At 43.0% G+C, this 24,937-nt stretch overlaps 1 protein-coding gene across 7 annotated transcripts in view; it reads left to right on the top strand.

Annotated features, from left to right (window-relative positions):
* The window catches only part of MSL1 (MSL complex subunit 1), a 1,034,461-nt gene that overhangs the window by 49,861 nt on the left and 959,663 nt on the right, over positions 1-24,937 (top strand). For all 7 annotated transcript variants that reach the window (XM_044055025.1, XM_044055020.1, XM_044055021.1 and 4 more), the window contains one exon: positions 13,933-14,708. In XM_044055025.1, the coding sequence (XP_043910960.1) occupies positions 14,034-14,708 (675 nt within the window). In that variant the 5' untranslated portion in view covers positions 13,933-14,033. The remainder of the gene's footprint in view (positions 1-13,932; positions 14,709-24,937) is intronic.

Below are 24,937 nucleotides of genomic sequence, written 5' to 3'. Positions count from 1 at the left end.
GAAGACAGAGCAATTACTAGTGGCATATGCTGCAGGATCACAAGGAAAGTCTATCTCAAAGCAGACCATTTCTAAGTGGTTAGGCCACTGCATTCGTTTCTGCTACTTACACCATGGCAAGCCAGTGCCTAAGGGCATTAGGCCTCATTCCACCAGAGCTGCAGCCACCTCAGCAGCCTTTCTCAGGGGATTACTAACCAGAGACATTTTAAAGGCGGCTACTTGGAGTTCAGTGCACACCTTTACAAAGCATTATCATCTGCCACTCTACTCTAAATCCAGGACAGGCTTTGCCACTGCAGTTCTGCAGGGCCTCATAGCCGCTCCTACTGCTGTCTAGTTCCAGCCTCCCAACCATAGCTTTGGGACTCTACCCAACTGTGATGACCAACAGTGAAACACGAAGAACATAGTACAGTTATGTACACTTAACCATAAATGTAGATGTTAGAGTGTATTCACTGTTGCAGTCCAGGTTACCCACCTGCCTTCCCCCTTTTTTGGATCTTATCTTTCCTTCTCTGATTTATACTACCTATGTGGTGTATTTGTTTATAGATGAAGGTAAAATTTATATTGGTGTATTTCTGAATATATATATAAAGTTTGGCTACCCTTTTTTGGGGGCACCTGACATCTGGGGCAAGAAAAACTGAAGAAAATGGCGTTGGCTGCTTCTTTTATACCCCTGCCGACCTGATGTCAGGAAGAGGTGACCGCAGCCGACGCAGGACCCAAGATTTTGGCATTTAGGCCGGCTGAGGGCAACCTGCCAGCAGGATTACCCAAATGTAATGACTACAACAGTGAATGCACTCGAACATGTACATTTATGGTAAGTGTACACAACTGTACTTTTCCATTTCCTCTGATTCTTCTTCTGATCAGGAATTTTCTATCCCCCGTATGAGGACTCTGATGCAGAAGAATCCATCCCTTCTGCCTCTCCTCCTGAGGATTTTTCTTTTGGAGAGACTTTGCATACCTTAAGGGAACATTTTCATTGGGAGAGTCAGGACTTTTCAGAATCCAAAAAGAGGCTAAGGGATTTTCTTCTTCCTCAGCATAGGCCTTTGGCTCTACCTCCTGTTTTACACAATGTTGATGATGTTTTCTCAGAATCCAGCATGGCTCCTGATTCCCTGCCTCCGGCTCCTAATAAGCCAGACAGGTATTACAGGGTTCCTGACTCCCACAAGTTTCTTTTCAAAAATCCTACTGCTGACCCTGAAACTATTTCTCATGGTCCCAAGGGTGTTAAGGCTTTTACTGCTAAAAATCCTAGCCCTTCTGATAAAGACTCCAGGGTGCTGGATAAATGGGGTAAGAAGGTTTATACGTCTGCAACCCTGGCAATCAGGGCTTTAAACTGTCAATTTCATATGCTTAAATATCAACAGCATGTCATGGGCTTATTCTATGTTGATTTCTGATTGTGTGGAAAATAGAGTTACAGGATTTATTGTATTCAGCTGAACAAGTTGGAAAGAATACTTTGCAATGTGATTTTGATTCCTTGGAGGCCTCTTGCAGGGCTGCCATAACTGGATCTGTGATAAAGCATGCTTGGCTCAAGGAGCAAAATCTGCCTGATCATGTTAAAGCTAAATTGTTGGATGCTCCTTTACAGCAGGACAGTCTATTTGGTAATGGGCAGAAGAAGTTTTTAAAAAGATGGAAGACAAAACTAAATCTATGCAAACTGTAAAAGATTTCTTGCAAGTGCAGCCACCCAGGTTCAGTAGGCACTGGCCTACTAAGAATTGGTCCTTTCCAGTACCCAGCAGAGCCGCTCAGGTCAGACCCAGACACTGCAAAGGCTCCAGGTTTCAGTCACAAGGATCTTACAGGACAAAACAATGGAGTGCCTCCACCTCCAAATCAGGAAGTAGCAAAGCACCACCCTATGGTAAACAGTCTCAATGACCTTCCTCTGCCATTTCCAATCACTTATCTTTTGGCAGCCCCTTTGGGGGAAAAACTAGTACTTCGTGCTCAAAATTGGCATTTAATTACCCTAGACTAGTGGGTCTTAAATATAGTATCCCAGGGGTACAAATTTAATTTCCACATGTTGCCAATTTCAAACGGATGGCCAGATCTGCCCCCAAATCAGTGGGCAGAGGCCCAGAAACAAGTCATGTCCCTCATGGATATGGGGCTATTCAACCAGTACCAGAAAAGGAAAAAGGACAAGGTTTTTATTCAAGACTTTTCCTGGTACCCAGAAAAGACAAATCATGGCGTCCAATTCTGGACTTATCCATTCTAAATACTTTCCTGGACATTCCAAAATTCAAGATGTTGACTCTACAACAGCTGCTGCCTATGCTAGGCAAGAATGCCTGGTTAGTAACTCTAGACTTAAAAGAGGCTTACCTGCATATCCCAGTCAGGGAATCTTGCAGAAGATACCTCCACTTCAATGCAGGCTGTTTGTATTACCAGTTATCTTCACTGCCCTTTGGTTCATCTACTGCACCCAGTGTCTTCACAAAGTGCCTGGCACCAGTAATTGCATTTTGCAGACAAAGGAACATTCAAATGTATCCTTATCTGGACGATTGTCTAATTCAGGCAGAGGACAAGGACATTCTTCTGCAACATCTGACATTTGTAAAAAAGGCTTCTAACATGCCTAGGGTACACCATAAATGAATAGAAATCTAAACTGGTACCCTCTCAAATAATTACATTCCTGGGTGCAAGCTTGAATACAACTGCCCAGATGGCTTACCTCACACCAGGAAAACAAATTCAATTGATAAAGTACTTCAAACAAATGGCCACAAAAACCTAGCTATCTGCAAGACAAATTCTGCAGTCTTTGGGGTTCATGGCATCCTGCATTCTACTATTTCCATATGCAAGACTGCATATGAGGAAACTTCAATGGTACCTAAAAAGCTTATGGAGTCAATATTGTCACAGCCTGGAAACAATGATTCCTCTCATTCCTTGCCTGCAGCAGGAGTTCCTTTGGTGGACAGAGGCCTGTCACCAAAACCAGGGACTGTCATTCATTCTACCCCCTGCCACCCAGACCCTGACTACAGACGCATTAGACTATGCATGGGGGGCCCATCTGGCAGGGAGATGCATTCAGGGCGAATGGAGCCCAAAACAAATGCACCTGCATATCAACCAGAAAGAAATGCTAGCTGTACAGAATGCTCTGACAGCCTTCACGGACTGCCTTCATCCTGGACAACTACTGATAAAGACGGACAACACTACAGTTATGTGATACATAAACAAGCAAGGGGATCCCACTCCTACCCCCTTTGCAGACTAGCCATGACCTTGTGGAACACAGCCTTGACTAATACATCTACAAGCTCAGTTCCTCCAAGAAAGCAAAATACTCTGGAAGATGACCTAAGCAGAAATCTTATGGACCCACACGAATGAAAACTGGACCCACAAATCTTCAGCATGTTGACACGAAAATGGGGGAGCCACCCTTTGTGGTGTATTTACTTTTAGTTGGAGGTAAATTTTTTGTGTTCTAAAATACATGCATATCATTATATATATATATATATATATATATATATATATATATATATATATATATATATCTATATATATATATAATTTGCTCCCCATTTGGGGGGCACCTGGCATCTGGGGCAAGCAAAACTGACTGAAATGGCGTTAGCTGCATGTTTTATACCCCTGACATCATAGAAGAGGAGACAGCAACTGAGGCAGGACCCAAGACTTTGTTATTCAGGCCGACTGAGGGCAACCTGCCAGCAGATTACCCAAATGTAATGACTGCAGCAGTGAATACATTTGAACATCTACATTTATGGTAAGTGTACACAACTGCACTTTGTTTGACCAGTCTCGAAGTGTATTTAGTTTTAATGAAGATGGATACACCTCCACCTTTGGTTCATTCATGTTAATTTTGAGGTCTTAACATGTGGAAGTTATTGCAGCCTTGCACGGCCGGGGTGCTCTCAAGAAGCCTTGAACCATGTCTCTGTAACTGCACAGACATCAGCATCCTCCTATGTGAGGAGTGCTTCCAAGGGAGTGCAGTTTTTGTGTTTAAACTCCTAGCGTTAAGCAGCACAGCTACGAGTTTGTCTCTATTAGATTTTATGTTGGAAAGTTAGTTGTTGACATTGCCTGAAAAGGCACTATGGGGGAGGTAAGGGCCTTTGCCAGTATGCAAAAGCCTAGGGGCAACAGGTGCAGACCATCTCTAGCAAAGCAGCGAGGTATGTCTTACCATATCTTCCCAGGCTGACAGATACTGGAATCCTCTGGACTGACACAAGAAGCTGAGCCAATTGTTGAAGTTATTCATTTTTTGTTTATATTGTGGCATCATCCTGGGTGAGGGATAGGATACTGCTTAAGGCTTGGAAAATACCTGTCTATGCCACACAGTTACATCATGTCTCTTCATGCAGTCCCTCAAGTCATTCACTGCAGCATGGACTAGGGCACAGTCATAACTGTACTTGTTGAGTTACTTGAGCACGTGCGATTTGTTGGATGCTGGCACCTGATAGGCAGCTGACTGTGACCTTTTTGTCCAGTTTGGTGAGGGGGCCATCTGTGTGTCTCACTGTGAAGTCACCTGTGACAAAGACATTTGATGTGTTTTGCCTTAGGGGCTTATTTGTTGAGACACTGGTGTATGTTGAAATGTGTAGTGGTTTCCTTATGCATAGTGGTGAGTGTGTGTGGTGTACGTTTGGGATGTCTCTGTTGTTTTGGTAGGTTTTTAGTGAGTACCTCCCCGTATGTGGGGTTGTGTCATGGCTTTATTTTGTGTGAGAGGTTAGGTTTGCGTGACAGGTGAAATATGAGTGCTGACAACCTGTTTGATGTCTAGTTTTTTAAGTGAGAGAATCGACTCCAATTCAGCAGTGTATTTGCGTCTCTCACATAGGATGATAGCTTGCTTTAGGAGTAAATGGTTGTTAGTATACATGAATAAATTGCTATACTGCCTGAAGATGCCCATATCAATCAAGCTGGCAGGAGAAATGACTGGGAACTACCCATCCATTGTGGCAAGATTCTTCTGAATGTTATGTTTGGGAAGGAAGTGGGCTAGCTGGATTTAGTCACAAACAGCAAAAATGAAGCAGCATTTCAATTAAATACAGTTAATACAGTGCTGGATTAAAATATATTTATTTTTCATTTTTTTCAGTGAATGCCTTGGATTTCAGCGTGGATGCAATCCAGACCTCTGGTAAAGTTGCTGAACTTGAGGTGCTCTTGTTAACTGAGGGCAAACCCAAGTAAACACGGGGCTTTTAGACAGGCACATTTAAGTAGTTTTAACACGCCTACCAATGGGAAAGCCCCAAACTGAGGCTTTCTTCAAAAGTCTCTAACTGAGATGAGTCCTGAGATGCACACTTCTGCCACAAGGGTGCAGGGAGACCCTCTTAATGTAAGATAGCTGGTCTAAGAGCACAGTGATATCAGTCTAGTTTCAGCAGGTCTGAATCCAGCCTATGCTATGTGAGCCTAGGAATGCAATTGCTAGATGGGACAGTAAGGGAGAGTCACATAAAGGTCAAAGTGAGAATGCTTAGTAGTATACAGTTAGATGACTTGCAGTGGTAGCACCCTCTGTACAAACTATAAACTCTTCGAACAGCTGTAAACAGTGGGAGACTGTGGAGAACATTTCTTGTAGAGGATTTTAAACTGGAAACCTGTGCTAATATGCAAGTATAGGGACCCACGTTTAAGCGATGGCTTTTATACAAGCAAGATGAAAGACTTGTATAAAGCTAAGCCCTCAGGTCAATCAGATAAAAACGCAATGAGTTCTTTACCAGTAGTACCCATTTGGATGGATTGAATTTAGCTCTCTGCTTCCACCAGAGTGCAAAAGAATCCTAACAATGTAAAACAAACTGGTTTTGAGCTGAAGTGTGGTAACAAATGCTTTGCAACAGAAGTAAGAATTCCTGCAGTATAAGGAATCCTTGGAAATAAGTTGACTAATCCTGAGAAATGTTCACAACACACACAGACTGCAAAACTTAGAAATATTTTGGCAGACTCGTGCAGAACAGCTTTTGCAGTATCAGAGGAGGTTTGGAAGTATCAGAATATTGTTAAAACAACTTAAGAGCAGTACAGTAACAAAGAGATGGAGTTTCTTTAACAAGTACAGACTGAAAAACTGTGATAAATTCAACAAAATAAATAAATGCAGTACAGAAGTGTTAAATATCACTGAAACAATTAGAGCAAGTGCAAAAAATATAGCTATATAAGCTTTGTAGGTCCAGGTGATTTTAGAAGCAATCAGAGTTTTGCAGTTACAGGTGTCCAAGCCAGGCACAAGGAAGCTGTGAATAAATGAGCCATTGGGATGACTTCCTTTTATATCATTTTTTGTTTTACTTGTTATGGACTATCATGGATGGGTACAGGTAGATTTTAGAACTGAATGCGGATAGAGCTGTGATTGGGTCATTGCACTGGTATAGCATGGTCCAGTCAGTGTGGTTAAGTTTATTTGGATTTAATGAGGTAGTGTTGAGAAACTTCTTATAATTATTTGTGAAGGGAGTTTTGGAAGCTGTAAATGCTCAGGTAGAGAGAGAAGGATTGTGATCAGTCATGCATTTGGGTGGAATATTCAGGGTATGTAGTTTCAGGATTATTGGTTAGGAGGACATCTAGTATGGAGCTAAACTTTGGAATGTGTGATTCTAGTACCTGCGCTCACTAGTTTTGTCAGGTTTAGTGAGAAAGCTGGTCTTAACTTCTTCTTTTGGTTTTTCCTGGTTAGGAGTCGCCACAGTAGATCACCTGTCTGCTCATGATTGGCAGTGGAGTTTTTACGGTGTCAAGTTGCCAGCCCGGCTCCAAACCTTCCATGGAAGGCACATGCATGCACTCATGCCTAAGGCCAATTTAGAGTGTCCAGTCCACCTACAGCATGTCTTTGGAATGTGGGAGGAAACCGGAGCACCCAGAGGAAACCCACACAACCACAGGGAGGGCATGCAGACTCCGCACAGAAGGCACACCAGCCAAGGATCGAACCAGAGAACCTCTTGCTGTGAGGCGACAATGCTAACCGCTGCACCACCGTGGCCACCCAAGAAAGCTGGTCTTAATAACTAACCATTAAAAATCCCCTTTTCAGTTTTTCCTTCATGATCAATTTCCTATTTTGATGAGGTGTATTTTGTTATGATATTGAGAACAGTCTCTTGTTAACCTGTCATTGGAGAGTAGAAGGTTCTGTGTAAACACTTGAAGAACAAATATACCAATATTGAACTGAAAAGATGCCTTTTAGTAGATTGTAAGATAAGTAATTTATTCCTTTCAGTGACAGTAAAGTTATCTTTACTTTATGCACTTACACATTTTAGACAGGTGAAGTGTCTAAACTCTCGTGTATTGTAAATGACTGTGTCTCACTTGTAGTGGCTGGTCTCTGTCATCTTTTTATAGAGCTAGGAAAGAAATGTGAATTTTGTTGTATTTGAACATGTATGTTCTTCGTGTTTCACTGTTGCAGTCATTACATTTGGGTTATCTGCTTGCAGTAGCTCTGTCGGCCTGATTAACAAAGCCTTGGGTCCTGCATCGGATGCTGTCCCTTCTTCCATGACGTCAGGGGTATAAAACATGCAGCTGACGCCATTACATCAGTCTTTCTTGCCGTGCGGTGCCCAAAGAAGAAGCAGTTCGCAATAGCCGGTCGACCGACTCCTGAAATTTTCGTTTTTGAGTTTCAGAACCGAAGTCTTCAACTAAAGCTTAGTACCCCGTTGGGAAAGCCTTTTCTTGCTCCTTACCGATGTCAGTAAAAGTTAATAATTGCATTACTTGTGGAAAGCAAATACCTCACAAAGATTTTCATTTCTACTGTATTCCTTGCCTCGGACCTGACCACGATGTACCTTGCTGTTGGTTTTGTGCTTTATTTAATCCATCATCGGTATATTTTCACCTCTAAATATTTCAGTTCTCTGTTTAATTATCCAGAAATGTCGGGTTAGCCATCCGACTACTGGGATTCCGAAAAACTGCAAAGATGAAGACAGCAACAGGCTGCCTAGATCCAAAGCTGCCGATGATGCTTCTAAGCCAGTCACCAGTTCACTGGTACTCAGTGAGACGCTTTTGCAGCCCCTGTTACCTGCTACTTCTGATTCGCAGGCCTCTACCGAGACCCATTTGGAGTCCGGTATGCCACGAGATGCTTCAGCTGTGGAACCTGCGGATGTCTCTACCTTGGATGGGTCCAGAGCTGCTGTTCAGGCACCGGCTTCTGAGGGTGTATTCAGGCCTGTGGACTTGCATGTTAAACTGACGCCTCCTTCATTTAAGCCTAAATCTCGAACCATGCCTAAGAAACCAACGCCCAGGCCGCATGCTCAGGCCTCTATGTCTAAAAAACAAATAAGAATGGCTGAAGATCTTGTAACTTTAATCAGGGGAAGCCAGCCTCCCCCTTCTAAGAGACCTAGGACTGAAGTTGTTTATGAATCCTCTGACCAGGATTCTGATTTTTCTGATGATCTGGATTTGCCCTTATCTACATATGAGGATTCTGATGCAGAGGACTCTATTCCCACTGCTTCCCCTCCAGTGGATTTTCCTTTTGGTGAAACCTTACTACTCTAACGGAGCATTTCCACTGGGAAAGCCAGGACTTTTCTGATTCAAAAAAGAGGCTTGTGGATTTCTTACTCCTGCCTCAGCATAGGCCTTTAGCTATACCTTCTGTACTGGACATTGTTGATGATGCCTTTTCGGAATCTAGTTTGGCCCCTGATTCTTTGCCTCCTGCTCCCAGAAAACCTGACCGATTTATTACAGGGTTCCTGATTCGCATATTTTTCTTTTTAAAAATCCTATTGCGGATCCAGAGACTATTTCTCAGGGCCCCAAGGGAATTAAGGCTTCTACTGCTAAAAATCCTACCCCTTCTGATAGAGACTGCAGGGCGCTGGATAGATGGGGTAAGAAGGTTTGCACTTCTGCAGCCTTGGCCATTAGAGCTTTAAACTGCCAGTTTCATATGTTAAAGTATCAACAACATGTTATTGGGTTGCTTTAACAGAAAATGATGTTGATTCCTGACTGTGCTGAAAATAAAAAATTACAGGATTTAATGCAGTTTGCTGAACAGGTTGGTAAACATACGTTGCATTGTGGATTTGATTCATTAGAGGCCTCTTGCAGGGCTGCTGTTACTGGGTCTGTGCTCAGAAGGCATGTTTGGCTTAAGGAGCAATCTTTGCCTGATCATGTTAAAGCTAAACTGTTGGATGCTCCCTTAAATCAGGACCGCCTCTTTGGCAACAAAGCAGAGGAAGTTCTTAAAAAGATGGAAGATAAAGCTAAATCTATGTAAACTGTTAAAGATTTCTTGCAAGTTAAGCCTACTAGATTTAGTAGACATTGTCCCTCTAAGAATTGGTCCTTTCCAGCCCCTTCCAGGTCTTCTCAAGCCAAACCCAGACACAGCAGAAACCCCAGATTTCAGTCCCAGGGGACACACAAGACTAAGCAGTGGGGGATTTCCGCACCCAAATCTGAGAGTAGTAAAACTCCCCCTATGGAAAACTGTCTGTCTCAGTGACTTGCTTTTAAAACTTCCAAGCACTTCCCAACTGAATGCCCCTTTAGGCGGAAAGATTGGTCTGCAGGCCAAAAACTGGGAACTTGTTACCCAGGACAAATGGGTTTTAAATATAGTGTCTCAAGGATACAGATTTCACTTCCACACGTTGCCAACACCAAGCGGGTGGCCAGATCTACCCCCGAAATCTGTGGGCAGAGGCCCAAAATCAAGTTCTCTCTCTCTCTTAAGCATGGGGGGCTATTCATTTGGTACCAGAAGAGGAAAAGGGACAAGGTTTCTATTCGACTTTCCCTGGTACCCAGAAAAGGCATTGCATGGCGTCCTATCCTGGACCTTTCTTCTCTAAAAACCTTTCTGGTGATTCCAAAATTCAAAATGCTGACTCTTCTCCAGCTGCTTCCTATGCTAGGCAAAGATGCATGGTTGGCAATACTAGACTTGGGGATGTGCAGGTATGCTTCTTTTATCAGGTAGTCTTGCAGAAGATACCTATGCTTCAAAGCAGGATACATGCCACTGTCAGTTCTCTGCACTGCCCTTTGGCTTATCTACTGCACCCAGGGTATTCACAAAGTGCCTAGCTCCAGTCTCTGCATTTTGCAGGCAAAGAAATATTCAGATATACCCCTACCTGGACGATTGTCTAATTCAGGAAAAAGCCATGACATACCTATGGATCCAGATGTTTGTTCAAAGGGTGCTGACTTGTCTGGGGTACACCATAAGCGAAAAGAAATCATACCTGGTACCCTGTCAACAAATTATATTCCTGGGAGCAAGCTTGAATACAACTTCCCAGATGGCTTTCCTCAAGCCAGAGAAACGGATTCATTTGACAACCTACTTCAAACAAGTGGCCACAATAACCCAGCTATCTGCAAGGCAAATACTGCAAGCCTTGGGGTTCATGGCCTCCTGCATTCTTCTAATTCCATATGCAAGGCTGCATATGAGAAAACTACAATGGTATCTCAAAAGCCTATGGTGTCAACATTCATCGGATCTAGAAGCAGTGATTCCTGTCATACCTTGCCTACGCCTAGAGTTCCTTTTGGTAGGCAGAGGCTCCCCACCAAAACAGGGGGACTACCATTCACACTACCCCCTGCCACCCAAACCTTAACAGCAGACACATCAGACTGTACATGGGGGGGCTCACCTGGCAGGGAAGTGCATTTAGGGCAAATGGAACCCAAGTCAAATGCACCTGCACATAAATCAAAAGGAAATGTTAGCTGTACAGAATGCTCTGACAGCCTTCAAGGACCACATTCTTCCAGGACAACTAATGGTAAAGACAGACAACACCACTCTGATGTGGTGTATAAGCAGGGGGGTACACATTCTTACCCCCTCTGCAGACTCTAGCCATGGCATTGTGGAACATAGCCTTGAGCTACCAAGTGAATCTACAAGCTTAATTTCTGCCAGGAAAACTAAATACACTGGCAGACGGACTAAGCAGAAACCTCATGGACCCACACGAGTGGAAACTGGAACCAAGGATTTTCGACATGTTGACAAGCAAGTGGGGGAGCCCAGATATAGACCTGTTTGCCTACCCCCAGAACCATCAATTGGACAAATTTTGCACAAGGATTCCCCACAAGCTAGCTTGGAAAGTGGATGCTCTATCCTCCATTTGGAAAAACCTAACAGTTTATGCCTTTCCTCCTCTGCCTCTTCTCTCCAAGGTACTACTAAACATCAAACAGGACCAGCCAAGGATGATTTTAATTGCACCAGACTGGCCACGTCAACACTGGTACCCCCTCTTGAGCAGTGTCACGCTTGGCCCCATGGCACCTGCCTCAGACTCCTTCTCTGTTGTCTCAGTAGGAGAGCCAGATTCTGCACCCTCGGCTACAAACAATGAACCTAGCAGCCTGGCTAATTACCTAATCTCTCCTTTACCACCTCTCAGTAAATCAGTGATGGATATAATTTTAGAGGCAAGTAGGCCTAGTACTAGAAAATCTTATGCTGCAAAATGGAAAAGATTTTGTGCCTGGAATCAGTCTCAAGGGCTGAGCGCAGCAGTGCCCAATTTACCTCAGATTCTACAATACTTGACTGAGATGCTTCATAAGGGCTTGTCCTTTTTCTCCATCAAAATTCATGCCTCAGCCATTTCAGCTCAGTACAGCACAGATCCTCCCCTCTTCTCTCACCCACTGCTCAAGCAGTTTCTCAGAGGGGCCAAAAATTTAAGGCCACCCAGGAGAGCTCCAACTCGAGCCTGGGACCTTAACTTTGTCTTGGAGAAACTCACTCTTCCTCCTTTCGAGCCAGCTGCTACTGCAGATTTAAAATTCCTTTCCTGGAAAACAGATTTCCTTTTAGCAATCACTTCTGCAAGAAGGGTATCTGAATTACAGGCCCTTATGGCAGTGGAGCCTTTCATCATCTTTCATGCGGACAGGGTGTCCCTCAGAACCAATCCCTCCTTCATGCCCAAGGTGGTATCCACTGTGGCTCTTAATCAGTCCATTCGTTTGCCTACCTTTTTTCCTAACCCACAGAACAAAGGGGAACGGATGCTGCACTCCTTAGATGTGCACAGACGACTTAGATTTTACTTGGACATGACTAAACCTCAAAGAAAATCTGAACAACTGCTGGTGGCATTTGCTGCAGGGACAGAGGGGAAAGGAATTTCAAAGCAAATCATTTCAAAATGGGTAGGGCACTGCATTCATTTCTGCTATAAGCACCATGGAAAACCTATCCCACAGGGCATCAGACCCCATTCAGCCAGAGCTGCATCTACCTCCACAGCCTTTCTCAGAGGCGTCCCTACCAGGGACATCCTAGAAGCTGCTACCTGGAGTTCTGTACATACTTTCACCAAGCATTATCATTTGCCCATTTTCTCTAAATCCAAAGCTGTTTTTGACACTGTAGTCTTGCAGGGCCTTATAGCTGGTCCTAATTCTATTTAAATTCCTCCTCCCAACCTTAGCTTTGGGAGTCTACCCAAATGTAATGACTGCAACAGTGAAACACGAAGAACATATTACAGTTGTGTACACTTACCATAAATGTAGATGTTAGAGTGTATTCACTGTTGCAGGCCTGGTTACCCTCCCTCCAGCCCCCTTTCTTCTTTTGGCTATACCTCTACTCTCTCTTACTATGCTCAAAAAGCTTTTTGGTGTCTTTGCTTTTTTGTTGGAGGTATATCCTTGTAATTATAGATTTAATTGCTTCCCATTAGTGGGGCACCTGACATCTGGGGCAAGAAAAACTGATGTAATGGCGTCTGTTGCATCTTTTATACCCCTGATGACCTGACTTCGTGGAAGAAGGGATAACAACCAATGCAGGACCCAAGACTTTGTTAATTAGGTCGACTGAGGGCTACTGCAGGCAGATAACCCAAATGTAATGACTGCAACAGTGAATACACTCGAACATCTACATTTATGGTAAGTGTACACAACTGTACTGTTTGAGGGATTTTTAATTACGCTGAATTGCACTTCTGGGAAGTCTGGCAAATTGTGATTGGGGAGTCGTGCACTTTTTTGATGAGACAGATTTGAGCAGTTGCCAGTTTTTATGGTTTGCCTGGTTGCTGCTTTATTTCTCTTCCAGTATTTGTTTTTGTATTCAGCCTTGTGTTTGAAGACCCCCCAAAATATTTTATTTTACGCTACATAGCTTCTTTAACTTTTAAAGGTAATTGGCATCTACACTGAATTTCTGCGTTAGCTGTCCCCTCAGAAGTTAAGTTCTTTAGTACGTTACTATTTACAGCTTTCCTGCATGTATCTGCCTAGTTGCACTTGTATGAGTTGTTAGTGCAGCTTATTTTGAACAGTGAATGTGCACCTGTCTTGAACAGTGTGAGAGTTTTTCTTGGCTACATCTTGTGGTGTTTTTTTCTTGGTGCTTCTTGTCAGGTAAGCATTCATTTAGGTTTTGAAATGGTTTGAATCCTTATATTTGTCCTTCAGAAGTCGTTAAGCTGTGCAGTATACATGATGTTAAGGGGTGACCTGTCTACCTGTTGAAGTAAATAACTGTTTTGTTTTCTTTTGACAAGCCATTGGGTAAAATGGAGGCTACCTTGATGCCTTCAGAGAAAATAATGTAATCTGGTTGAAATGGCAGTTGGAGTAATAAAATAGATATCCACTTTGTGCCCCACTGCTTCTGGTGATCAGAATGGAGAGTTGTTTTCTGTCATTGGTTTCTGCAGTTTGCAAATTGGGAAGAATCAGAAATGTCTTTTGAAAAGTTGTTTGAAGTTTACTGATATTACCAATACTATAATTACCTGTTAGAATTGGTGTGACTAACTTTACCCTTTTTTTCCCCCTTTGCAGGGTTGAAACAGAAGTGGAGGTTTTTGGCACCACACATTGCACAGCAGATGAGACATCTTAAAGTAAAGTAAGCCTCTCCACTATTGAGAGGTGCCTGCATCATGACTATGAGATCTACTGTGTTCAAACCTGGTGCTTTTACTCTTGATGGCGAGCTTCACCCAGAGAAGTACGAGTTTGAAAAGCTGATAAAACAAGAGACTGCCGCAGGTGATCTTGTACTTGAGAATCATGATGGCACAGTTACAGGATTTTTGGGAGCTGGCAGTCTTGCAATAAACAATATGAGTCCATGCCAGAAGAACAGGAAGGTCAACAATTCAAGCAAAGTGAGGATTCCTCATATCTGGGCAGAGACCAAAACTCAGATTGCATGTACAGCAGTTGCCTCCGGGCCAGAGGAAAACTGGAACAACTTAGGGGTTCCATCTTCACCTAGTAAACAAATGAATTCTGACAGTAACTTCAGCATAAATAAAACTCAGACACTTTTAGGGCAGACTGAAATTATGGGGAGATTTGGATCCCAAGTTACTGTTTCTAATGCAAAAGACTTCGTAGAGGGAGACAGTGATACAGTAGTGGACAGTTCTACATTAGAACTGAGTATGGAGAACAAATGGAAGAATGTAAAGAGAAACCCGAGTCACAGTCCCAGCCAGACAGCCTGCCTGAAACAACTCTTGCTGCTACAGTTGGATCTGATTGAGCAGCAGCAGCAGCAACTGCAAGCTAAAGAAAAAGAAATTGATGAATTGAAGGCTGAGAAAGAAACGGTATGCAAAGAGTTAATTTAAAAAAAACACTATACCTAGTTCTAGTCATGTGACTAAAAGACATGAACTGCATATGATGACCGAAAATGGTACATTAGTTAGCAGTTGACATTCTCAGTTTTTTTTTTATTTGTGGTCACCTAATGTAGTGTATTTGTATATTTGCACTTTTGAATACTAAAAATATCCATTGTTTTGGGTTTCAGACTGCCTTAAGTTTGTTTATTGTGTAGTAAGAATGTAGCTCTCAGTTTCTTTGCTCAAGAATCAGGGGCAAAGGCCCATAATTGTTTTAAATGTTTCTCTGTTTCACATAGAAAGCTAATAGAACAAGAACTTTTGTATCAGCATACATTTTGAAAGATGTATGAAACTGTTACCATTCACTGACTAACTCTGAGTGATTGAGAAGTACGATACAAAGTCAGGAACAAGATAGCCATTAGGTCTTTAAGAATGAAGCCTGGTCAGACATTCTGCAAGGGGCTGTATATGGCATCGTATTGATTGAGGCGTGTTCACCTGTTTCGGCCTGAAACTCCTTTACTAACAAAGGTTATTTTGTCAGCACTGGAATGTGGTGATGTTTACAGGCACATTTTATGCACATCAGTAGCCTTACCAGACTGAGAAATTCTTGCACAAATATTTAAACTGTTACAAAAAAGGTGTGTGTGTGTGTGTGTGTGTGTGTGTGTATATATGTGTATATATATATATATATATATATATATATATATATATATAAAATACATATATACACACACACACACACACACATATAAAACCGCGGTGGTGGTGCTGCGGTAGCGTTTTCGCCTCACAGTAAAATGCTGTCCGGTTCGATTCTCAGCTAGAGCGTCTTCTGCGTGGAGACATGCGTGAATGGGCGTACCTTCGTTGAAGGTTGTGTGTCAGGGCTGGCAACTCGGTACGTAAAAATCAACTGCCAATCATTAGCGGACTGGAGTTCCGCTGTGGCGACCCCTAACCAGGAAAACCCGAAAGACACAAAACATACATACATACACACACATTTTAAATATATATACATAAGTTCTGTGTGTATGTATGTATATATATATATATATATATATATATATATATATATATATATATGTGTGTGTGTGTGTGTGTGTGTGTATGTATATATATATATATATATATATATATATATATATATATATATATATATATATAAATGGGTTTACTTCATTGAAAGCTCACAAGACAAACTCATTTGAAGGAGCACACGACTGAAAACTAACTTCACTGAAAGCTGACTTGACTGAAACTCATTTAATTGAAAGGTATATGCCCTTTTCCCTATTGTAATGCAATCCTGGAGTTAGTATATATAGTAAGGGGTTGTGTGGTGGGAGAAGCCCCCCACCTATTTTATACATTTTAAACCATATACATGGATACTTACAACTGTAATGAATAATCCTTTTTAGAACGCAATATGTAACCAAACTGTTTGGGGGGGGGGGCTGTGCCCCCCGCACACCCCTTTAGTGTGTGTGTGTGTGTGTGTGTGTATATATATGTATGTATATATAGATATATATATATATATATATATATATATATATATATATATGTATATAAGGAGTTTGTCAAGTGTGTTCTGTGAAATGAGTTTGTCTAGTGAGCTTTCAATCAAGTGAAGCAGATCCAAATATATATATATATGGTGAACTGTGAGCTTTCCATAATGTTTTCTAGTCCTCTGCAGACCAAGTCTGTAAATGATAGACTGACAAAATCTAAAGGGAATTATCTGTAAAATGTAATTTTGTATTTGAAAGAGCAGGCTGCCCATTCTGCTGCCTGTATTGTGGTAATATTCCCCATTCAAAGGGGTAGCTTTATTTGTTGGTGGGAATTGGGTCAGTGGTGTGTGTGTGTGTGTGTGTGTGTGTGTGTGTGTGTGTGTGTGTGTGTGTGTGTGTGTGTGTGTGTGTGTCTATAGATGTATGTAAAATGTGTGTGTTATGAATGGCTTGTAATGGATAGGGAGTTAGCACTAGATCAGAACAAGGAATTAGAAGTCTTTACCAAGAGTAAAAATTACAAAGCATGAGGTTTGCAGTTGACAGTTGTTTGAAATGTCTAACATTTTCAATCCATGTTACTTCTTTCACAAGTTCAAAGTAGTACTGCACAAGGTAACTCCTTTATGAAGCCAGTTTTTACATTTGATGGATGAAATTGTGTTTTTGAGTTTTGTTTTATTAATTTGTTGACTTGGCAAGTCCACTAGAAACATTGTCCCTTTTTGCAGGCATCCTGAAAGCACTGACTGCTTAGAGTGACTTGCCCAGTCACACATTATGTCGATGCTTTGCATGTTTTGAAGTATTTTTATTTTCTCACTGTTTACATCATAGTTAAAATACAAATGTCGTGCCTTGACTAATATTGAATACTTGAAGAATGCAGCTGCTCCAGTGACAGAGGGATAGAGCATTGACTACCTCGCAGGTGAACTCTGGTTTATTGGCAGGTTTGGCATTTGACGGAGTGGCATGGGGGTGGAGGCATACTTTGCTGGAGTGGGAGGTGGTTACTTGGGTGTTCCTTGACATCCTTGTTGCTGGGGTATGCACCGAGGAGGACGCTGTCTAAGAGGGAATATGGTGCAATTCCATAGAGGTGGGACGAGATTTTGCACATTCCCATTGTATGCCTGTCTCCACATAGCAGACCACATAATCAACATAGGTAGGGAACACTAAGGGGAAAAAAGGGAGGAGGAAAAAATGTAAAAAAGCAGATACAGAATGCTACAACTACCCTGCCCTAGGACCCCTTAGGATCCATGTTGGCCCGGGTCAGAATCTGGTGATAGTCTGGGGGTAGAGGAGTATCGGTAGACCCAACATTGGATGTGGGCCACTGTCAGGATGTAGGCACCCCCACAAAAAAGGAATATTTGATAACATTTGCTTCTGTTGTTACTTCCCATACTATAATTTCCCTATTTTTTGCTGCATAGTGCACAAATGAGATACCATAAGTTTCTATGCTTGTTCCCTGTAATTTTATATAGGTAAAATTTTGAACCTTAAGAAGGAAGTGTATTGCTTCTTATTACATGTTGGAAAACATTTGCCACAGTTGATTTCTGTTAACATGTCAGCTGGTTTCAGTTTGTGCTGTTTCTTGTATCTCTCTCTTTCTCTCTGTGTCACACACACACACATACACACACACACACACACACACACACACACACACACACACACACACACACACACACACACACACACACACACACACACAAACATGAGCAAGACTTTGCATCTGTGTAGTCTGTCCATTGGTAAGCTAGTCTCTAATATCCCTTTAACCATTTGTCTCTTGTCTTTTCGTAAGTTCATTTTTTTTTTAACTAGGCTTACAGCCAAAGGAGACCATTAAGATGCACAGTCATGCCACCCAGTTCTGTTGACGACTAACAGTGTCCCCCATTAAGTAGACTTTCTCCACATATCCCCAGTGAACTTTTGTGGTTACCCATCCAGTCATCTTAACTGGCTTTAAAGGTTCTTAGGGAAATAATCTGCTTGAAAGGTAAGGGCAGCATATTCAGTGAAACAGGGTGTTTTGAACACTTCCACTGTACAACTTAGAAGTTGTTCATTTTCTTCATACTCTTATGAAAGAAAATATTTTCATTAGTAAAACTATACTTTTTCTCCTTTTATTTTTTTTTCACTTGTCTTGTTTTTTTTTTTAACAAGGTAATTCTTAACCATTTCCTTTCCCATGAGAGATCTCTTCATAACTGCAGATTTTTTTTTATGGCAGATGTTCATCGTGTTACCCTGCTGCAGTCATCACACTTGGGTTATCCTGCCGTCAGGCGGTCCCGCAGTCGGCCCGAATTCCAAACTCTTGGTCCGGCGTCGGTTGCTGTCACTTCTTCCCTGACGTCAGTGCGCCAGGGGTATATGAGGCATCCGACGCCATTTTCTTCAGTCTTTCTTGCCGCGCGGTGCCCAAAGCAGAAGCAGTTTGCAAGTGCCGGTCGGCTGACACCTGAGATTTTCGAATCGAGTTTCAGTTCGAAGTCTTCAAAGCTAAGTACCCCGTTGGGGAACCTTTTCTTGCCTCAGTCCGATGTCAGAAAAAGTTAACAATTGCATTTCTTGTGGGAAGCAAATACCTCATAAGGACTTTCATTCTTTGTATACCTTGCCTAGGCCCAGACCACAACGTCACTGGTCGTCTGTTTTGTGCTAGGTTCAATAAGCGAACTATAAAGCGACGCTTTGATTTTGCACGACACTACTTCGGTAGGAAATTTAATTACATTATGCCGTCGGAGCAAACGACTACCGGCATGCATAAAAAACGCAAAGATAAAGAAAGGCAGCCTAGATCCAAGCCAGACTCTGAGGTCTCGGCTGGGCCTGTCGCCGGTTCTCCGGTTTTCAGCGAGGCGCCTACGCAGCCCCTGGCTACCGCCGAATTGGATCCCCAGACCGCTTCAGATTCTCCAGCAGTGAGTTCTAGGCCGACGCAGCCATTTTCTTTAGGCCCTACCTACGACATTGCAGAAGGAGAAGCCGGTGCTCTAGAAACACCTTTCGTTTCTGAAGGTGACTTCAGACCGACTACTCTCACCATAAAATCTTATGCTAAGTTTAAGACTCCTCTAAAACCAAAAAAGACTACACTTCAGTCTCCAGGTCAAGGCCCTATGCCTAAGAAACAGATGCTTAAAATGGCTGAAGATTTGATTTCTTTGATCAGGGGTTCCCAACCCCCCCCCCCCCCCTACAAAAGGCCTAGACAAGAGGAGGATTATGCCTCCTCTGACCAAGTGTCTGTTTCTTCAGGCTCCTCTGAGGAACAGGATTACTCCTTTCCACCTTATGAAGATTCTGATGCTGAAGACTCCATTTCCTCAGCTTCTCTCCCTGAAGGTTATTCCTTTGGGGAAACCTTACATACCATGAGGGAACGTTTCCACTGGGAAAGTCAGGACTACTCCGACTCAAAGAAAAGGCTCTGAGAGTTTCTTTTACTTCCCCAGCACAGACCACTTGCTATCCCCCCAGTTTTAGACATTGTGGATGATGTTTTCTTAGAATCTAGTCTAAATCCAGACTCTATGCCTCCTGCTCCAGCCAAACCAGATAGGTACTATAGAGTGCCCGACTCACACAAATTCCTATACAAAAGCCCTGTTGCTGATCCAGAGACAATCTCCCAGGGTTCCAAAGGGGCTAAGGCTTCTATGGCTAAAAATCCTGTACCCTCTGAAAGGGACTCCAGAGCACTAGATAGGTGGGGGAAGAAGGTTTACACCTCAGCTACTCTAGCTATGAGAGCACTAAATTGTCAATTTCACATGCTTAAATACCAACAATTCCTAATGTCTCAAATAAAACAAAAGATGGGCACGCACCCTCAACAGTCTGAATTCAAGGAAATGCCGGATCTGTTGCAGGCAGTTGAACAGGTGGGCAAATACTTTACAATGTGGTTTTGATGCCTTGGAAGCTTCCTCTAGAGCAGCTGTTACTGGGTCTGTTATACGTAGGCATGCTTGGTTAAAGGAACAATTTCTGCCTGATCATGTTAAAGCAAAGTTACTAGATGCACCCTTACAGCAGGATGTCTTATTTGGGGTTAAAGCAGAGGAGGTTTTAAAGAAAATGGAGGATAAGGCAAAATCTATGCAGACTGTCAAAGATTTCTTACAGGTACAGCCCCCACGCTTCAGCAGAAATTGGCCAACAAAAAATTGGTCCTTTCCAGCTTCTGACAGACCACAGAGCGGTAAATACAGGCACCCAAGGGGCAGAGGATAAGCACGAACCCCTTACAAACCTCGCCAATGGGGCACTGCAACACAAAAGGGAGGAGAAGACCGGTACCAAACTACTAGAAGGCAAACACAATGACTTAAACCTCAAACTGCCAAGCAAAACTCTCCTGGTAGCTCCCTTGGGAGGAAAATTAGCACTTTTTGCAGACAACTGGCGCACCGTCACAAAGGACAAATGGGTCCTAGACATTATATCACAAGGATACAGATTCCATTTCTACACTTTGCCAAGGATAAAAGGAATGTCAAACCTGCCACAAAATCAATGGGCAGAGGCACAAAAACAAATTGCAGCTCTCATGAACATGAGAGCCATTCAACTGGTACCTACACAGGAGCAAGGCCAAGGATTTTACTCAAGGCTCTTTCTAGTCCCCGGAAAGGACAATGCTTGGAGACCCATTCTGGACCTTTCTATTTTAAACACCTTCTTGCAAGTACCCAAATTCAAGATGCTAACACTACAGCAGCTTCTTCCCATGTTGGGCAAGAAAGCTTGGCTAGTAACGTTGGACCTCAAGGAGGCATACCTGCATGTCCCTATCAGACAAAATTGCAGTAGATACCTCCGTTTCCTTGCGGGTTTAACCCATTACCAATTCTCTGCACTGTCCTTTGGCTTATCTACTGTGCCCAGAGTCTTCACAAAATGCCTGGCACCAGTAATTGCATACTGCAGAGAAAGAGGAATTAAAATATACCCATACCTTGGACGACTGCCTCATCCAAGCAGAAAGCAAGGACTTTCTTACAACACCTGGCTTTTGTAAAACATATTCTAAGTTGCCTAGGGTACACAGTAAACGAAAAGAAATCAAAACTAGTGCCCTCACAAAATATGACATTCCTGGGTGCCAGCTTGAATACAACGGCCCAGATGGCTTATCTGACGCCAGACAAACTACTACAATTAACTCAATACTTCAGAACAATGGCAACAAAGACCCAACTCCCTGCAAGAAAAATTCTGCAGGCCTTGGGCTTCATGGCATCTTGCATTCTACTAATACCATTTGCAAAACTGCATATGAGGAAATTACAATGGTACCTAAAAAGCGTATGGACTCGACACAGCCACAGATTGGAAACAATGATACCTCTCATTCCCTGCCTTCAACAAGAGTTTCTTTGGTGGTCACAGGCATGTCACCTCAACAAGGGTCAGCCTTTCACCTCATCCCCAGCCAGGCAAACTATGACAACAGATGCATCGGACTATGCCTGGGGGGCGCACATGGCAGGACAGTGCATTCAAGGCATATGGACTGCAGATCAAAGAAATCTGCACATCCATCAAAAAGAAATGCTAGCTATACAAAATGCTCTGACAGCCTTCAAGGACCTTTTACATCCAGGGCAGCTTATCATAAGGACAGACAACACCACAGTAATGTGGTACATAAACAAGCAAGGGGGCACACACTCCTATCCTCTATGCAGGCAAGCAATGACCCTGTGGAACACAGCACTGGCTTATCAAGTTCAATTACAAGCTCAATTCCTGCCAGAAAAAAAAAAGAACACATTGGCAGACGACCTAAGCAGAAACATCATGGATCCCCACGAGTGGAAACTGGATCCACAAGTATTTGCAATGATAACTCAAAAATGTGGGCTCCCAGACAGACCTGTTTGCCAGCCCCCAAAACTATCAACTAACAAAATTTTGTAGAAGGACTTTTCACCATCAAGCTTGGAAAGTGGACGCACTCTCATTCAGTTGGAAAATGCTGACAGTATATGCCTTTCCTCCATTATCCCTTCTCACAAAGGTGCTTCTGAAAGTCAGGATGGAGAGACCACGAATGATGCTCATTGCCCCAGACTGGCCACGCCAGCACTGGTATCCACTATTAAGGAATGTGGCCCAGGGCCCACCATGGATTCTACCACAAATTACCCATCTGCTCACACAACAAGACAATCAGATTCTACACAGCCAGCTCAAAACCTTAAACTTGGCTGTATGGCAAATCACCTAAGCAGCCAGCCAGCTCCTCTCTCACAAGCTGTTATGGATGTTATTCTGGAGGCCAGGAGACCCAGCACCAGGAAAGCCTACTCAGACAAATGGAAAAGGTTTTGTGCCTGGAACCAAGCTAAAGGCCAAAATACCCTTCAGCCTGACATATCTCAGATTCTGCAATATTTAACTGAGATGTTACACAAAGGGCTTTCTTTTTCATCTATTAAAATCCATGCCTCAGCTATTTACAACATGGAACCTCCCTTATTTTCGCATCCAGTCCTGAGGCAGTTTCTCAGAGGGGCCAAAAATATTAGGCCTCCCAGGAGAGCACCAACACCTATTTGGGACCTCAACTTTGTTCTGGAAAAGCTTACGTTACCTCCTTTTTGAGCCAGCTTTCTCAGCTGACTTAAAGTTTATCTCATGGAAGACTGCCCTGCTGCTAGCAATTACTTCAGCGAGAAGAGTTTCAGAGCTTCAGGCACTAATGGCAGTAGAGCCTTTCCTCATTTTTCATCAAGACAGAGTTTCTCTACAAACTAACCCCTCCTTTATGCCTAAGGTGGTATCCAGTGTGGCTCTAAATCAAATCATCCATTTACCCACCTTCTTTCCAAATCCACAGAACAAAGGAGAGACTCCTACATTCCTTGGACATTCACATTACTACTTGGATAAAACTAAGGTTTTCAGAAAATCTGACCAGCTTTTTGTATCCTGTGCTACAGCATCACAAGGAAAGGCGATCTCAAAACGGACCATTTCCAAATGGATAGGGCATTGCATATGTTTTTGCTACACCCACCATGGAAAACCAGTTCCTGCTAGCATAAGACCACACTCTACCAGGCAGCAGCTACATCTACAGCCTTCCTCAGGGGGGTGCCAACCAAGGATATTCTATAAGCTGCAACTTGGAGTTCAGTACACACCTTCACCAAACATTACCACTTAACACTTTACTGCAAGACTAGAGCTGGCTTCGCCACTGCAGTTTTGCAGGGCCTTCTAGCCTTTTCTAACCCTGTTTGACTCCACCTCCCATCCTTAGCTTTGGGATTCAACCCAAGTGTGATGACTGCAGCAGGGTAACACGAACATAGTACAGTTTTGTACCTACCATAAATGTAGATGTTCGAGTGTATACCCTGCTGCAGTCCAGGTTACCCTCCCTCCTTCCCCTCTGAACTACCTGAACTTATACCTATTAGGGGCACCTGACATCTGGGGCAAGACAGTCAAATGGATGGTGTTGGATGCCTCTTGTATACCCCTGGCGCACTGACATCAGGGAAGAAGCGACAGCAACCGACGCCGGACCAAGACTTTGGAATTCGGGCCGACTGTGGGACTGCCTGACGGCAGGATAATCCAAGTGTGATGACTGCAGCAGGGTATACACTTGAACATGTACATTTATGGTAGGTACTTTATTCTCTATACAGCTACCTCCCACCCACCCGTTTCTACTCCAGCAATTCAGAATGATGTAAGATGCTCTATAGACATCTTAACAAAGATACTTACATTGTCATAAATGGAATTTGTCTTTCCGATGCACAGGAATAAACACCTTAATGCCACTCAAGACAACCTCGATGGATTAGTGAGTTCAGTACTTGAGTCCTCAGTAGAGGGTGAGGGCAGTACAGATGCCAGCTCACCCATACTGACAGGAGAAAGGAGGTCAGGTCCACTATAATGCAGACATCTGCTGGGGAACAAAAAGTATAAGAAGCAACGTGTAAACTTATCCTTGTGTGCAAGAATTACAGATAATGTGCCCGTCAATGTCCAGTGGTATGCATTTGAGTGCCCACATCAAGTTCGTCTCCTTTCCACCCTCATATTGTTTCTCTCATTTCATGCACCCACAAAGTGCTGATCTGTTCTCCTTAATGTACAGATAGAAGGCATTCAGGTGCAAGGAATACACTTCTCCAGCAATTAGACTTGTACAGCTGAGTATGTTTCCTGCACTAGGATCATAGGCAGTGGTGAAAAAGTCAAATTGTCTGTATGGTTGTGTTCTGTGCTTCTTCCTTTCTTCTTTTTCAGTCTCCGTTTTCCTTTGAGTCACTGTTTGATTACTTACTCTTTCTAACTTGGTATATCCATGGAGCCCAGTGTGCAGCTGGGAGTTTTGTGCAGAGAATACTGCAAGAATTTAGTTCTTAAATGTCACCCTGAACAGTAATGGATTCCAGTTAATTCTCCCTCTGCTGTTACTGTTAATACAGCTCCACCAACTGAGCCTTTCATTTTCTCTTTATTTTCATACACACACGTATGCATATGCCCCTCCCCACGCAAGCTGGTTGTTGAACCCTGTGTGTGTTGTAGACCATATTAGGGTAGCTTCCTCGTTTTTTCCCCGTGTTGCCTAATTATCTTCTGTCATTATCTTGAAGTGCC

The sequence above is a fragment of the Protopterus annectens genome, chromosome 13.part0 (assembly GCF_019279795.1).
Source record: "Protopterus annectens isolate FY-2018-M chromosome 13.part0, PAN1.0, whole genome shotgun sequence".
In the NCBI taxonomy this organism is placed as follows: domain Eukaryota; kingdom Metazoa; phylum Chordata; order Ceratodontiformes; family Protopteridae; genus Protopterus; species Protopterus annectens.
This window is presented reverse-complemented; position numbering and strand designations above follow the sequence as displayed.